Source organism: Thalia democratica, chromosome 1 (genome assembly GCF_965202585.1).
Source record: "Thalia democratica chromosome 1, ktThaDemo2.hap1.1, whole genome shotgun sequence".
NCBI lineage: Eukaryota > Metazoa > Chordata > Thaliacea > Salpida > Salpidae > Thalia > Thalia democratica.
This window is the reverse complement of record NC_139165.1, coordinates 53,813,670-53,831,936: the sequence shown is the minus strand read 5'-3', so window position 1 is coordinate 53,831,936 and position 18,267 is coordinate 53,813,670. Positions and strand designations below refer to the sequence as shown.

At 24.4% G+C, this 18,267-nt stretch overlaps 1 protein-coding gene across 1 annotated transcript; it reads left to right on the top strand.

The window, feature by feature from the left end:
- The first annotated feature begins 6,614 nt into the window (after window positions 1-6,614).
- On the top strand, window positions 6,615-18,042 carry LOC145845707 (aspartate aminotransferase, mitochondrial-like). Its single transcript, XM_082952803.1, has 11 exons — window positions 6,615-6,732; window positions 7,717-7,882; window positions 9,589-9,717; window positions 9,791-9,850; window positions 10,940-11,010; window positions 12,367-12,454; window positions 12,534-12,602; window positions 12,876-13,062; window positions 13,587-13,752; window positions 17,257-17,407; window positions 17,627-18,042. Exons 1-11 carry the CDS (start codon window positions 6,671-6,673, stop codon window positions 17,747-17,749), a joined length of 1,272 nt encoding a protein of 423 aa, XP_082808929.1. The 5' UTR covers window positions 6,615-6,670; the 3' UTR covers window positions 17,750-18,042.
- Window positions 18,043-18,267: the final 225 nt, after the last annotated feature.

Below are 18,267 nucleotides of genomic sequence, written 5' to 3'. Positions count from 1 at the left end.
TAAAAGACTACTTTTATTTTGTTATTACTATTACAATAAATAAAGATTTCGTTTATTTGTTACTAAAAACAACTGTTAATTTAATAAGTATTTTTCAAAAACTATCTAAGTTTATAAAGTTTTGTTAGTATTGTATTATTAGAAATACTTTAAAAAAGTAGACAAATATATAATAACATTTACTAAAGTTTTTTTAATTGCTTCTTAAATCAAACTTTTTTAAAACAAATTCAAGCAGTTTTGTACTTGCAGAAACTAAATATTTTTGAACAGAATCCAAAACTTTCAATTTTTTACATAAATTTTCACAAACTGAATACAAAACTTATCAATAAGAATAACTTTACAATTATGCAAACATAAAGGCTAAGTCAATTATCCTTAAAATTATTTAAAGTTGTGCATATTAAACATTAAATACAAACTATTTTATTGTTAAAAACCGTTTTGTTATGTCTTACAGTTTTATTTTCAAATAAAAAAAACTTTTTACCAGTTCTAAAAATTTATTATCAAAAGAAGTTGATGTATATTACACTGTTATTTGTTTAACATTTTTACTACTAATACACAATTTTCTTGCACGCTATACACGCTATGCAGGTTTTAAAAATTACTGACTACACTACTATTTATCAAACTGCTGAACAATTTTTACCTGTTACACATCTTACGAATGTAAAATCAACCAGAAAAAAGATGCGTAGATAAAACTCTACATATTAAAAAGTTTCTGAAAGATTTTGTTTAAGCTATAGTTTATGAAATCCCTCATAAAAGAAATTTGAGTGATTTCATGTTCAAATAATGATAATTTTAGTAAAACGCGCATGGGTATTGTCTTACAAGAGTGGAGTCCAGTGGACCATTTAAAATAGTCATAATTAAGTATTAAAATAAGTTTAATTTTTTTTTTGATTCAGTCACCGTTAGAAAATAAAAGGTCTTTAAAATTTACAATCGGGCATATTTGTATATATTATTAAAGTATTAGAGATTTAGAAAAAAAATCAACGACCCTTGAGAACATAGCAAAGTAAGTATACTAAAAAATAATAAAAATTTATATAAATAAAAATTAATATTTTGGTTAAAACATCCGTTAGAGTTAAAACTCAAAAAAAAACATTTTTTCTAAGTGGCCTCACTTAAAAATTCAAATCCCAATCCAACGGATTTTTTTAATTAAAGACAAAGCCGCGTTCTCTTGAATAAATAAAAAACTTAAGTTAGCTTTAAAGATAAGGAAAATAATTGGATCTAAAGTTTGTACATTTATTAAAAATTGCAAAAAATGTTAATCGAGCTATATAAAAGCTCGTATAAAAATTAAGTGCAAAAAAAAGTTTTTAAAATAAATAAAACTTATGATAAAGTTTTACCGCTTTTAATAACAACTTTTGATCATACCTTGAATATCAGACCAGTCATTCAAGGAAGACAAACTTGTAGTCTTCAATCTACAAACAGTAGTTTTGTTGTATTGCTAAGCTACCGTTTGTTGGTATGATCAATATCATTTTTATAGTACCAGGCATAATTCAGAAAACTTTTTCGAATTTTTATTTAGTCTTATCATTAATTAGCATATAGTAGTCTTGATAGTAAACAATATGCCATAAGTTACACGTCATTTAGCAAGACCGATTTAATTTATAATACAAACAAACTAAACGTTTGTAGTAAAACATGATTACTGTCCGTTTGTAGATTAACAGATGTTATTAATTTGTAAATTAACAAATAAAAATGACATAAACGTTCAGTTATTGATAAGTTGTAATTGACAAAAACATTACAGATTTTACAATATAACCACAGAGATATGTTTTTAATACTGGTTATGTTTATGGTTTTAAATACGTTGTCTCCAATTACTTAGCTAAACTACAGGTGTTACTTAATAGTAGCTTACAGTACTAAATTTACAAATATTGATCTTACTTAAGATAACTTATTCCTAAGTTTTAAAATAAACACACTAAGAGTCGATGTACTTTATTATTAAAATGTTAATTACAATAATTCTGAAAGAAATTGTTTACTGTTCAAGTCACTACGCAAGTAAAAACTATCAAAAGTAAAAACAATCGTTAAAATTATAAATACTGACAGTTAAGACGAACTAATTAGATATTCTTGATCTCGAAACCAGATGCTCGATGTTCTTAAACTCATAGCTCTTAACTAGATGTTGAGTTTAAAATGATGATTAGTACGATCATGCGAACTTCATCGTAACTTAAGACGGCATACGGCACGCAGCACAATTCAACTAATGCGTATTGGGAAGCCAAACGCCGATATATACGCATCGAAATGAAATTAATTCCTTTGAAAAAAATATGTTATTTTGGGAATTGGGAAAGCTGTTTTGAGAAAGTTTATCGAATGTTTGTTGTTACATATAAAAAACTATAGTTATTCACACGCTTTAAAGTTATAAAATGACGAGTTCATTTCGTAACAACAATACAAAACTTTTATATTTTTACTACGATCGTGTAAAATTTCAATTCAAACTTCTCTTTAAGATTAATTCAATGGAAAATTATTTTAAATCTTCAGCTTATTCAGTGGAAACTTTTATGTATCGAAACGATGCAAGTATTTTATACGTTCTATTTATCGAGATAACAAGTTTCTACTATTCTATTGTTTTCTTTAAAAATTCCTGCGAAATTGACTTCTAAATTGCATGAAGAGCGTACAACACTAAAAAAATGACTTTTGTAAAATAAATAGTTATATCAGTTTATTAAAGTTATTTATCAAAACGATAGTAAATAATTTTGAGTTGCTGTAATTGTTTGTGAAAAAAGTTCCGTAAAAGTCAAGTTTGTTAAAATAAAACATAACTTACGATAAGTTTTTACATTGTAACTTTCAAAATATTTGAGACTTAGAGGTTGATAACTTCTAGATTGGTTTTAAAAGTGAGCTGCTATTTGTACTGGGTTGAACAATTAAGATATGAATTAAGTTGAGTACACAAAAAAAAAAGTGATATAGATTAGAATTTAAGGTCAAGAAATAAAAAGGTGATGACTCTAACGTTGATGACTCTGGTTAGGTTCAGAATTAACTATATTAATAGTATTTCAAAATAGGATTTACGTATTGACCTACTGCTGAAAATTTGATAACTAAACCTAAAATTTTGTTGAAAAAGTGTATCCTTTTTTATTTATTTTAGTTTTTTAAATTTGATTTATTTTTTTTATTGAAGTTCAACAGTACTTATTAAACTTTAGACTGTTTAAAGTAAGTTTTATATTTAAATTAAAATCAATTCAACTTAAGCCTAGTGGGCTCAGTTTAAGGACCGTTGTTATTCCTAATAAATATAAATGACTTACAGAACAATACTAGTCTTAGCGTCCTCAACTTTAGAGATGATGAAATGTTATAAAAACCGCATACTTAAATGACAGTGAAAACTTTAATACAGAACTAAGATAGGTATCAGATTGGCTTGTGGTAAACAAACTTAAACTAAACTTTAATAAAACCAAAAGTATGTTTCTACATTAATCAGAAAAAAAATTCGGAAAAATGTAGACCTTAATGTAAAAGTAGGGAAAATACAAATAGTTTTAAATATTTGGGAATAATTATAGAGAGAAGTTTAAAACGGTCAGAACAGATGAAAACTCAAAAAAAACTACAAAAATATTGGGTGAATAAATAAAACAAGAAATTTTTAAATAAAAAAGCATTATATTTAATATCTATTTTTTGTTTATGAGAAATGTTAGAGTTGTTTGCCTTGTTGTGCTAGGGAAGAGTAAACAAAAAAAATTATATCAATGTTCTCATAAACAGAGCACTTAGATGCATACATTTTAAAAAATATCGGTAGTGTTAGAATTGTTGAAAAAATTGAAAATCTAAATTTATATGAACTAGGTCTTGTTATTTTAAAATATAACAACAATTTGTTACAAGCTATTTTTAACAACTATTTTTAAAATGTAAAAAACATCAACAAATATCCATAAATATCATACGAGGTCTTCAAAAACAAACATTTTTCTACCTAGATTCAACAACAAGAGTTGTCACAAATAGCTAGCCTACCAAGGTAGTAAATTATGGACTGAGCTATCATTAAGTTCAAAAAATTTAAGTCATTTTGGAAATTACCAGGATAAACTTTAAAATTATCTATTGAAAAATTATCATCAAGGTCATGAGTGATCATTGCTACTCGACTATTTACTTTTGTTTAAGGAAATAATAATAATTTTCGTTAAATACCCAAAAAAAATTGTTAAAAAGGTGATGGTTTGGTTATAGTAACAGGGGTTCAGTTTAAATTGCAGCATTTTCTATTTTGCTATTCTTTAAATTTTTTATCAAAATTGTTATTTTGATTTAACCTAAGATTATTTGAAAACTTCTTCTAATTTTCCTAGCATGTCCATATAGAAATTCAGTTATATATGTATTTATTGAAAAAGTGAGTTGATTATATAAATAGTAAGCTTAGATTACTGTTTCAAGTAAACTTATAATAAACTAATTTACAACTCTGAGGAAATCAAGATAGACTTTTTTTAAAGGCTTGCTAGTATTGTTTGCTTTTAGTATTTTTAGGCTTAAAAAAGTATTCAAAAAATATATTATATAAAAAAGTATACTTTAAAATAGAAGAAAACTTGTTGTTGTCATTGTTAGTATAAATTATTAATGTTTTTTCTCATTGAAAGTGTGTAAGTGTTACAGTAAGTATTTTTATATTTTTATTTATCAAAGTTAAGTTGAGCTTATGGTTGAACTCACTTCTGAAAAAAGTAATAAAATTTGCATAATAACTTCTTTATTCAAATATAAATTTCTTTAACTATTATAATCAAATTATTATCAAAATGATTTAACGCTAAATTTTTAGCACAAATACTGATAAATTTAAAGTAACATTTTTTCAGCTTATTATAACTTTACTTCCTTTAACGAAGTTACAACCATTCTTTTAAGTATTTTTCTATTTACGATTAGTATTGCTTATTTTGTTTTATTAGTTAATTGAAAGTTAATTATTTAGTTCGATAAATGTCCTCTACTTTTTTTTTTTTTTATTTAGCTTGTATTTTAGTTTTTATGTTGTTAGATAAGTTATTGAGTACATTTTGTTAAAACATTTTTTAATAAACTTATAACTTAGTTAAATTTTGTTAGTTTTTCTTTCTTTTATGCATTTTTTTTTGTTTATTAAGGTTCAAAAGTTTAGAATTTAGATTACAAAAATAGATTTTAATAGCTCTTAAGACGTCCGTCCTTGACAAGACGTTTAAAGATATCTGTATTCCGTAATCTGTGGTGTACGACTCGATAACCGAAAAGTTTTTCTTGCTCCAGGTTCCAGGACCAAATATTTCGTCGTTTAATAACCTTATAATAAGAAGTAGTGAAATCATTTGAAGTACGACTTGATAACTTAAAAGTTTTCTTGTAAACAAAGTATTTATCCTTATTTCAAGCTTTTTTTATCGTTCAATAAACAATACTTTTAAAATATTTTGCTTAAAAGTTTAAGTACATTTCAATAAAAAAAATATTCATTTAACAAAAGAAGTATAACATTATATGTTAAGTATACAGAGTGAGCCAAACCAAACGTTTTCTCTTAGCAGTTTAAATAGGATCATTTTAGAAAACTAAAAACAAAAATTAAACATAATATATTTAGGTAAACAATTATTAATTTTAAAAGTTTTTAATGTTTTTTGTTATAATTTCAGAAGTATTACTATCCATAACGATAATTAAGCATAGTTAAAATTAATAATTTAGCAAATGAAAAATACATTTAAAATACCTTTGAACACCAGGTCTTTAAACCAAATTTTTTGAGCGATTTTTTTATCGTTCAATAAACAATATATAATACTTTTTTATATGTGATATTTTTGATAGAACTTTCGAAGTGTAATAATCTACCGAGGCACGCAGCGTTTTCTCAGATGTTATATAACGTCAGAAGAGATTCATTTAATTTTTATTAGTTTGTCAACGAAAAAAAAGACCCTTGGTCAAAATATTTGGTTCTAGGACCTTGTGCACAAACAATTTTTTAGTTATTGAGTCGCACATCTGTTGGATACCTTTTGACGTCTTGTTCAGTACAAAAAAGCTAAAGAATAGTTTTCATACTCTAATGATTTAGTGAGCAGTGCACAGCAGTGAGCAATACACTCATTGAGCATAGTATTTATTTTCCAGTAACTTAGTGAGCACAGCTTTTTAAAAGGTTGAAGACCACTGCACTAATTAACTCGATAAACCTAACAGCCATTTTATCTAACAACGCTGGCTTTTTTATATGGTTTCATAATCATAATACATTTTAACATAAGGTCAATAACATTGAGTTAACTAAAGTATATAGCATTAAATTTTTACAAAGTAGATGTAATTCAAAAATTTGTAGTTGTAAATTTATAAAATTTGTTTATACACTCATTTGCTACTATTTAATATTATCATGTTTATTTTTGCAAAGGGCTTATGTTTGAGGCTAATGTTTTCTATTATATAAATAGTAGTTGTATGAGTAAGGACATATTGCACTATCTAAAGTTCATGAATATAAATTAAGTTGCAAATGAATATTCCAATTGAGTTTGAAATTGAACATATTTTAACAGGACTGTGTTAATCTTAAGTCATGCTGAAACAATTTTCATCAAAAGTTTCAATCCACAATGGACCTGCTGTTCAAAGTTTAAGGTTAGTTAAAATATATAATTCTAACTTTGATTATACCAAAGTAAATTGCTTACTTTTTTTTACTATATTTTTTACTTAGCCATTTCTTTATTAGATATTTTTAGTTAAGAAACAATATATATTAAAGAATATTGCATAACTAAATATTTAGTTTTTGATAAAAGAAAAAGATTAACAATGACTGACTAAATAGTGTTCACATTCTCTCAAAAATGATTTGAAATCTTAGAATTCTGAAGCTTCTCCTAGTCTATATTCTAAAAAAAAATTTTGTCTAACTAAATAATTTTTTTGAAATAAATATATAGTAGTCATTTGTGATTTTAGTATTTAATAATAATAAATAAACTATTATTACACTGATTCTTATTTTTAATCAATAAAAGGTTTGAAATGGAAAATTTAAACTTTTTTAGCAGCATAATAAATATTATTTAGGATTACAACATATATATAACTAAAAAAATTTTTGGCTATATTACTAGGAATTTAAAAACAAAGTTAAAAGAAATACTAGAAAACATATATGAACCTGAAATTTTGAACAAAATTGTAGAAAACTTTTAACAATTTTTGTTAAAAAAAATTAAAAATATATAATAAATGAAATGACTATTATGTAAAAACAATGTTTTGCCCTGTAGGCCTCTAGCTATAAATGAAGTTAAAAATATTAAATTAAACAAATGGGTAGAAGATATTAAAAATCAAAAACTTAACAAGAATCTAAAAATGGTAATTAGGGAAAAATAAAATAAAAATTTAATTAAGATAGTTTTTACCTGTTATTTGAAATTTTATAAATTTACTTATCTATTTTAAGCTAAAATTATTCTAGAATATAGTCAATGCTGCAGTTATTATGCTGTCATATTAATGGCAACTATAGCACAAAATATTGCATTGAATATTTACTTGATTTAAATTTAATTAATAGAGAAGTATTTTGATTAGTAACCATAACGTAATACTTTAAATGTTTAGGCTTATGACATCATGGTGGGGTAATGTTGAAATGGGACCTCCTGATGCCATTCTTGGAGTCACTGAAGCATTTAAAAGAGATACAAATCCGAAAAAAATGAATTTGGGAGTTGGTGCTTACAGGGACGATTCTGGAAAACCTTATGTTTTACCCTCTGTTAGAAAGGTAGTTTAGTTTTATTATTACTGTTTTTTTTATTTTATTAACATAAAATTAAAACTAGTATGCAATTACTTTTAGATCGTTTTTAGTATAATTGTACAATTAAATAGTTTAGATTCATTTGTATTGACGTGTAACTAGTATTTTACATAGGTATCAAAATGAACATCTTTTTATTACAAGATTATCAAAAAAGAAAGTTTTAATTTTTATCTTTTAAAAATTGGTAAAGCTGTATTTTTTTTATAAGTTTAGTTTCTTTTTCTTTTTTAGGGTATAAGTTTTAATCATTGAAAATGTGTAGTATTTAGATAGTTTGAAAATCTTAATAATAAGTTAATTATCAATAGTATTAAATTAATATTAAATTATTAAATTGAAGTTAATAAACAAGTGGTTCATTAAAAAATTATTTTAAATATTATCTTCATTCAGAACTTTAAATTTTTCATTATTCTTAAAACATTTTTCATTTTTTTTTACAGTTATTGTAAGAATAATAAAAGTTTACATTCTTAATAATAATTAGACTATACAAAAGTTTTCTAAAATTTTGCTTTTGTTTAAAAATGTTACATTTAAAGAGTTTCTGTTGTTAAAGTGCTTGAAAGATTTTGTATTTAGTTTTTTGAAATAATTGTTTGTTTGTTTTATAATTAAAAGTCAAGTTTGGAACTTTTGATTTCCAACTCTGCTTATATAAAACATAGTTAAATAAAAAATTGCCAATAAAAATCAAAATTTTAACCTACAAATGTAAACTAGTGTAAGTTTTACAGAAACTTGCTGCTCAAAATATTTTATATTTGAAATAGATTTTGTTAATTTTTGAAAAGTATGTTGTAGTTAAAATAATGATTTACAAGATACAGGGTTGCCACTTTACCTGGAATCCTGGAAAAACCTGGAATTTGACAATTTAGGCAAAAAAAATTTTGAAAAACCCGGAATTTAAGAAATTTTGATAAAAACCTGGAATTTTGAACAAAAATTACTAAAATAACCTGGAATTTTAATAATTTTCACATGTTCAGTAGTAAAATTTCGATTTGACTCAAAAATTTTATCAAATAAATAAAAAAAAATTGTCATCATCAAAAACTTATTTTATTAAAAACATATTTAAAGTAGCTTTACAGTATGTTTTCAATGTTTGTATAATTTTTATATTTAACAATGATATTTAACAAAGTTTCTTACCTTAAACTTAACTTTAAACTAGAAATAAATCCAAAAATGTGTACTTTTAAAAACCTGGAACAAATTTGAAAAACCTGGAAAAAATTTAAGAAAACGAGTGGCAACCCTGAAAATAACAGTGTTTATCCTATATGACTCTAAATTAGGGGGTCCAGCTAGTGATTAACTGTATAATCTTTATATATATAGATGTTTCTGTTTAAAATCTACTTATAAAAAAAGTAGATATTAAAAAGTACTTTTACTTAACTCAAAGATTAATCTATATAACTATAGAGCTTAAAAGTTAAAAAAAGTACAAGTTTACTGTAGAATAATTTTTTTTATACACTTTGTTTAACTTTAACTGAGTATAGAATAAATTTTATATATATGTTGATTTTATATTTGTTTACTTTTTGGATTACAAATTGTTATTTTTTATCTAAAAATCAGAAACATACCAATTAATTTAAAACTAAATAAAGTTTTTTAAATAACTAATTTTTTGTTATAGATGTTTTTTTCAGGCTGAACAAATTGTGATAGGAAAGAGCCTGGACAAAGAGTACTTGGGAATCACTGGGTTACCTGCTTTCACAAAAGCAGCTGCTGAACTTGCATTTGATGCTTCCAACCCTTTGCTTTCTGAATCTAGAGTATGTATGACTTTTTTTTCTATTAATATTTTTGTTGCTAAACATGTTTTTAATAAAATTAATTAAATTTTAGCACGTTACTGTACAAGGAGTTTCGGGTACTGGCTCATTAACAATTGGTGGATATTTCCTGGTATGGTTGTTTAAATAGTATTGAAAATTACATAAGTTATGGTTTATAATAAATTGTTTTTTAATTGTTTAAAATTTTTTTATAAATTAAAAAATTGTAATTACATTTTTATATTTCCTGTAAAATGCTGTAAAATTTGTTGTATCTACTTAGACATTGTAACATTAAGTTTTTACTGTACCTTATAAATATTTTTTAATATCTACCAAAATGATATAATTTTAGGTTGTAAAGTCTGTATAAATTTAAAATGTCTTTTTTTATACTGTTTATTATTGTACTCTTATCAAGCTCTATATACTTTGGTACTTTTCTTTAGCTATACTTCAAAGTTTCAGCCACATATAAGTTCAACTTATTCATATGTAAGAAAAATAAAATTCTTGACACATTTTTTTTAAAAAGTAAATCTAATTTTAAGGGTTGTTAAAACACTTAATGATTCTAATAAATAGTGACGAATACAAACTAATCTCAGTTAAACCTTTTCCTGAAATTTGAGTTAATTCGCATATTAATTTTGATATTAATTTTCATTTTAAACACTCACTTATTATAAACTGAGTATTTGAAAAGTTTTGTTTTGGTACTGATTTTTTATTAAAAAGTGTAAACACAAATCACTCATTTAAAAAAAGTTCGTTTAGCACATCGACAGAATAAGCTTGCTAAACACTGATAAGTATATGGTGTAAATTTAGTTATAAATAATGATTTTTAAATATCTAGCTAAAAATAGTTACGTCATAAAGAGTTATATTTGAAAATCTGTTTAAAAGGTTTAAAGTTATACTTTACTGATTTGAAGTTATTTTGAAAACAAAATTTTTAGAATAAAATCATTTAAAACTGTAGAAATTTTACTTAAAATTTAATTTAAAAAGTACATTACAAAAAACGCCAATAATAATAATAATAACACGCTAATTATATAGTTTTTAGTTGTAGAAATCTCGTTTTTTACAAATTTTCAAAACAAAAAATTGTTTACAAAAAACAACGAGACTTCTAACACAATATTTTTTTTTTTTATGTTGATTAAATTTTTTTTAGTATCATTAAATGTTTCTTATGGTATTAACTTTCCAGGGAAAGTTTTTTGAGTCTAAAGATATCTACCTACCAACTCCTTCCTGGGGAAATCACACTCCAATTTTCAAGTTAGTTTTATTCTCTTTAGTGTTTTATTCCATTTTACCTGAAGTTTAATTTTTTTTTTATGAACAGAGTGTGTATTTTTTTGAGTGGAATTGCTTTCAAAAGATTATTATAGAATTACTTAATTCAATGGTTTTATCAAATTACTGTTAGATAAAATGTATATATACAAAATAAAATTTAAAGATTTTATTCCAGAAATATTTTTGTATTACTAAAAATAGATTGTAGTTAGTTATCTATTAAATGATTTAATTATGAATTTTATTTACAAAATTTTAGTATTTTAATTATAGGCATTATTTTAAGTATAAATTACCAAAAGTAGATAAATATTGCTAAGACAAAATGATATATATTTTTCAATATATAGCTCTTAGTGTTATATATATTTTTTTGTCAGTCGATTAATTAATGAACAAAAATTTAAGGCCCTAGGGGCCCAAATTTTTGTTTTTAATTAAGATTGGCCTATACATAAAAGCTTAAAGTATAAATTACAAGCCAGATTTTATAGAACTTAAGCTTTTTATTTAATTTTAAGATATTTTAATGTTTATAAAAAGTTTCTGAAACAAACGTTTGGTCCGCAAATTTGTATTGTAAATTTTCTCTAAAATTTAAAAATTCTCTAAAAATCTACTTTCTCCTTCATTTTTCGAGCTAGAGGAATTTTCAGGAAACTTGTTTCATTTTATTGCTTAAAATATTTTGACTGTTGGGTTTTTAAAAATATTAGTAAAAATTTGATAATAAGAACAAAGAAAGAGATTGTTTTTTAAAAACAATTAAAAAAACAGATTATGCATTGAATTGATTTAAATATTAATAACGGACTCTTTGTAAAATTTGAAGAAGATTTGTAAAAAATGAAGGAGAAATTGGATTTTAAGTGAAATATTCTTTTTTTTTGCGCTTTCCATGAGGAACCTATTGAGCACAACCAGTTTTGATCGCTTATATCTCAAATGGTACCTTAAATGTTTTTAAGCGGTTAAAAATGTCTCATAGCTCAGATAAAACATTTTAAAACAAGATCAACTTGTAAAATCAAGGTGGATCCTCCTATGGCCTTAAATGTAGATTAAATTATGTTCATTTAGATCTTCTAGCAATTATATAGCGAGCCAATATTAAATGGTAAACAGCGATCTTACTATTTTGTATCCCTTTGTTTTTGAAAATTTTTGCATTAGTTTTTAAATGTAGTTGAGAACTACCGTTTTGTATTGGTACTAGTGAGTTTTATTATAAGTTGGTTTTAACTTACATATACCGGTTTCCAATTTAATTAATGTTTCCAAAATAATTTAATTTTTAAATTAGTCATAAAAGTTACATTTTGTTTTATATTACAGGAATTCCGGTTTGAATGTAAAAAGCTATAGATACTACAACCCCCAAAATTGCGGCTTTGACCATGCTGGAGCTTTTGAAGATCTTAATGTAAGTTTAAGTATTTTGACAAGTCATATTTTAACTTTAGTTTCAAAATAATATGTGTTTTAACTTGATTTATTTTCAGAACATTCCATCGGGTTCCATTGTAATGTTCCATGCATGCGCTCACAACCCTACTGGAGTTGATCCTAGGGTATGTTGTTATGATTTATTCCATTTTTATTTTATTTTTACAGTATTGTTGTTTACTGACAAATATTTTATTGAACTTCAAAACAAATCATAAGGCGAGTTGAAAAAAAATATTTGGGTTAATTGAGCTATATTTACTTAAAATTAATTGAATAAATTGAACTAAAATACGTTAATAATTAATAGTGACAGTCTTTTAAACTTAGTTTTATAAAAACAGAATTATATATTAATCACCTCAAATATAGTCAAATAAAAGTTACTGAAAATGCAGGAAGAGCAATGGAAAGAAATGTCAGATATTTGCAAAAAGCGTAATTTGCTCCCATTTTTCGACATGGCATACCAGGGATTTGCTTCAGGTGACATTGATCGCGATGCTTCTGCTGTTCGTCACTTTGTTGCACAAGGCCACAACATTCTCTTATCTCAATCATTCGCCAAAAACATGGGCTTGTACGGTTAGTAATTTTAAGTCATTTCAAGTTATTAATTTTTTCTAATGGTTTTTAGCTAGAACTATATGAACATCTTTATATCATGATTGGTAGTTCTATATTGTATCTATTAATTATTAGTTTGCTTAAATCAAGAGTAAAAATATGTCTATTTTCATTGCGCTATTTGTATATTTATACACTTTTTTAATTTGTTCTTACAAATATAGAAAGCAAATTTTTGAATCATATGTCTATTTTTATGAAAATGTAGAATGCTTAAAATTCAGTATATTATAATATCTTTTTTTCCATACTGGACTAATCGATATTATTGTTGTTGTTACTTTTTTGCAGAAAATGTGAAAGAATCTTATTATCTTTTTTACCAAGAGACATTTAAAATTAGTTTTTTAAAAATTAAAAATAAACCAAAACTTAAACAAAAAGTTTATCATAAACTCAAAGTATATCTCAACTAAATATCTATAATAAATATATAATATTGCTTAATGTACTAAGCAATTCAGGCTAACTGTTTATTGTAGGGGAGCGTGTTGGAGCATTTACAGTGGTTTGTGCAAACCCAGATGAAGCTAAAAGAGTAGAGTCTCAGTTGAAAATTATAATCAGACCGATGTACTCCAACCCACCCTGCAATGGTGCAAGAATTGCTTCTACTATCATGAATGACGCTGACCTTCGTCAACAATGGTAAGTTTTTTTATGCCTTATAAAAAAGTAATTTATTTTTACTAATAAAAAGCGAACTTAGATGTAAATGATGTTTTTTAAGTTGGTGGTTTTCTCATAAAAAATATTATATTAGTAATAAATTTATCTTTTTTTATAATTTTAGTATTGTGACTTTTGTTGTGAGCAATTTAGTATTTTTTACAATATTTTTAATAACAGAGCTAAACAAAACAGTATATATGAGATATATTTTGCTTTTTTAAGTTTAACTTTTAGTAATTTTAAAGATCAGTGCAATATATACCAACTATTTAATTATGTTAAAAGTTAAGGTTAAATCAATTACTTGAACTTATTGAAATAAAATAATGTATTCTAAACACTTAAAACATATAAAAAGACAAATACATAGTCAAAGTCATTAATGAAAATTTAAGAAAAGTATTTTTAAAATTCCATTTATAGTTCACCCAATGTTAAACACAAAGGCCTTTTATGTTAAAAGCTTTCTTACTTAAATCTAAAGTTTAAGATTACAGTTTTAACTATATAACATTTTATTGGAAGAATTTTTAGCGATTTATTTTATTTTATTTTTTAATATTTTGTTTTATATAAATAAAACCCTATGTTCAAAACATTTTTAATTGTTATAATAATAATATTTTAAGTAAAATGTTTCTGCCATACATCATATAATTAAAGGAGTGTATACTTGGTTATTTAATTTCAAATAAAAGCATTAATTTTGATGTTGCTTTTAAATACTTGCTGCTACTTGCAGCAATTATAAAAGCAAAATAAGGTATATTTAGAGAATAAGCTTTTTTCAACTTAAAAAATATACATTAATTGTAATTTAAACAATTTATTAAAAGAAGTCACAATTACTAGAGCTCTCTGTATTTTATGATACTGTACCTTCATAAAAATTAAAATGATTTTTTTTTTACAAACACTCATTACTATTGTAGCGTATTAAACTAATTATTTTAAGTTAGTCTTGTTCGAAAGTACTAAAATCAAGCGTTTTATGTATTGTTTGATCTTGATTAAACCTATTGGTTTTTGATTTTTTTGAAGTATATCTTTCATTATTTAAACAGATTTTTAACTTTCTTTTGTTCAGCGATAATTCTTTTGAACTTTATTCTCATTTTCAATTGTTTCTAAGCTGCATAATTCACACGTTTTGTTATTTTTGTAATTTCATATAGTTCAAAAAAGTGTTTACTATTATAAATTGTGGTTTATTTCGAAGTGTTCATTACCTATTATAGTGTCCTCAATAAGCGGTAATAAGTTTTAAAACTTAATCAACCAAAATTTTTACTCAACTTAACCCAACCATATCACAAAATACTTAACAGAAACACATCAAAAATATCGTACGGTTGCTTGAAAAATTGCAAATCAAAAAATCTTTAGCACAACAAAATAATATTAAAAAACCCAAATTTTTTTGAATCAAAGAAAAGCCTGCTATTGCTTAACAATGCCCACTAAGTAACAACTGCTTAGTATCTCATCTACTATGCTCAATAAAAGCATAAAATACTAAAAAAATTAACATAGACTCCACTAGAACATTGTTCAAAAGTAGAAACCATACAACGAGCTTTATCAGCTTATAACAAAAGCTATTTAATGGAGAACTTTATAATCATATGTGGAGTTTAGATACGAAAAGAAAGTACAAATTAAAATGGTAGAAACTTTGCCAAACCAAAAAAAAATCATTTAAATTATGCAACTGAAAAAGAAGGAGAAAGTTATAAGAACTTTCGCTAAACAAAAGGAAGACAAAAACTCTGTCTCCATAAACAAACATTTTACTTCAAAAAAAATAAAAACCAATATCTTAAATCAAGAGCAAATAATACATAAACGCTTGTATATTTAAGCACTTTTGAGCTAGACTAACCTAAACTAGTTTGTTTAAACATCACCATCGTAATGTGTGTTTGCAATATTTGTAAGATTTTTTCTTGTAATAAACTTGTTTTGCTTTGATAATTGCTGCAATTAGCAGCAAAATATTTGACTACAACATCAAAATTGTAGTTTTTATATATACTGGTTATTTAGCTCTGCTGCATTTGAGTTACATAAAATCGCTTTGACATAAGTCAATAAAAAAAAACAATACTAAAATTCTTAACTGTTTTATGTATATGTATCTATAAATAAATAACTATACATTTTTTACTTGTTTTATTTTTTCTTCTTATTTTAAACTCATTGGTAACCTGAGAAAAAAAAAACCTCTTTAGGTTCTCTAAGAGGTCATCAGTTGTAAAAAATCTTGTCCAAATAGATTTTGTTCGTAAATTTAAGCTAGAAAAAGTTTTGTATAAAAATCACCATGCACTATGTTATTAAGTAATATCAGGCTTAAGATAAAAGAAATAAATTATAAATAGTTTATTATTACTTTTTCAGAACATATAAATACTGATAATTAATGTGTGCTTATATTTTAAAGAATCCATAGTGTTATAGCTATAATGAATAACACACGACTTTTTACACGCTGATTTAATTATGTTGATTTTTATCCTGGATAACTCAGCTTCAATAAGTTCAAATGATTTTTCTAGAAATAGTAAATATATATTGATAAAATAGATTTAATTCAATTTTTCAAACTAAAATAACAAAAAGGCTAATTTATATAAAAGTATAATTCTCTCACATTTCTTAAGCAGTTTTAGTAAGATTTTCACTGTTTAAGTACAACTAAATTGCAATTAATAACAGTGAAAAAAAAATTTGAACTTTAAAAGTTTGTAGAATATAAACATTTAAAAAGTTTTAAAAAAAGTTCTGAATGTTTGAGATATATTACTCTTATAAATACTAAAAGAAATATATTTTTATTTAAACTCATCATTTTGAGGCAGTTTGTGAGTTTAAAGTACATTACATTCGTATAAAAAATTGTTTCAAAAGTTACTGAATCTCAAAAGTCAATTTTTTATCTAAACATAGCTTATCGCTTAAACTTCAAACTTTTAAATTAAAGCAAATATTAGTTATCCTATACTGGCAAAAACCCATAAGACGGTAACTGCAAAAAGTTGAATTTTGGTCTAAACTAGTGGCCTTCATCTTTTTAAAAAACTGTGTACAGTAACTTGCTGAAACTAAGTTTTTTAAGGCCACGAAAAGTAATAATAATAATGTAATTAAAAAACACTATTTTTGTGTTTCTTATTATGTAAACAAAGTGTTAACAACTGTAAATTTATGTTATAATTAAGTTTTTCTTTTAGAAAAAGATGTCATTATTATTTTTATTACTTTTCTACATTTTCTGTATTCAACGCCGTGAATGTCAATGGTTCAGACCAGTTTTTATAATTTGTATAAATAGTGATTAATAATTCTTGTGCACATAAAAGTTTTTTTTTGTGATTTATTGTGAACTTCTTTTTTGTTCTAAGTAATTTCAAACCTTTGGATTTAATATTAAAAGAAAATAAGTTTTATGCACGAAATAAGTTTTAAACATCGAAACAGGTTGAGTGAAGTGAAAGGAATGGCTGACCGCATCATTTCAATGAGGACTGAGTTGAAAGACAATCTGGCAAAAGAGGGTAGCAGTTTGGACTGGTCGCACATAACTGACCAGATTGGAATGTTCTGCTTTACTGGTCTCAAACCTGAACAAGTATTTTAACTTTTGTACATGTTTTAAAAACTATAACTATGTACTTTGAATTAAAATTTAGCCATTGTACGAATCTTTCAATTATTTAGTTACCTATTCAGATTGTTACTTAGTCAAAAGAAGTAAAAAAAACCTAAACATTAAGTATTACATCTCATAAGAAAATATTAAAGTTTTCAACATAAATCAAAAATATAACTTGTGACTTCATTTTCAAAGGTTCAAAAAATGACACAAGATCATTCAGTTTATCTTACTAAAGACGGTAGGATCTCAGTAGCCGGAGTATCCAGTGGAAACGTTGGGCATTTGGCGTATGCTATGCACCAAGTTACAAAGTAGAAAGTTTTATGTAACCCATGTACTAAAATGACACAACATTAATTTTTTACATTAGCTTAATTATTTGAACTAGATTGTATGAACTTATTTAAAATGTTCCCTGTAAGTTAATTTGTAATATCTTGTTTCTTTGAATACAAAACATTGTTATCATATTTTTGAATACTTAAATCAAGCTTTTATTTGTAACACTAAACCAAAATTAGATCATGTATTTTATATAAGTTGTTAATAAATTAGAAAAATATATAACTATTCTTATTAATGTTAGTAAAATAAAAACTGTACTACTACATTTGTTGTATATATTATAATTAGTTTATTTTATTAATCTTTATTACTTGAATTTAATTTAAGATAGTAGCTTGTGAATAGTATAGCTATGCTATTAAATGGTGTTTATTTATACTAATGCCCTACCTAACTTTAAAAAAATGTAATCAAAACGTAAATTAAATTTTGTTTTCGAGGTTTAAATAACACTGTCCACTAAACCTTGTTGTTCTTATTTTATCATA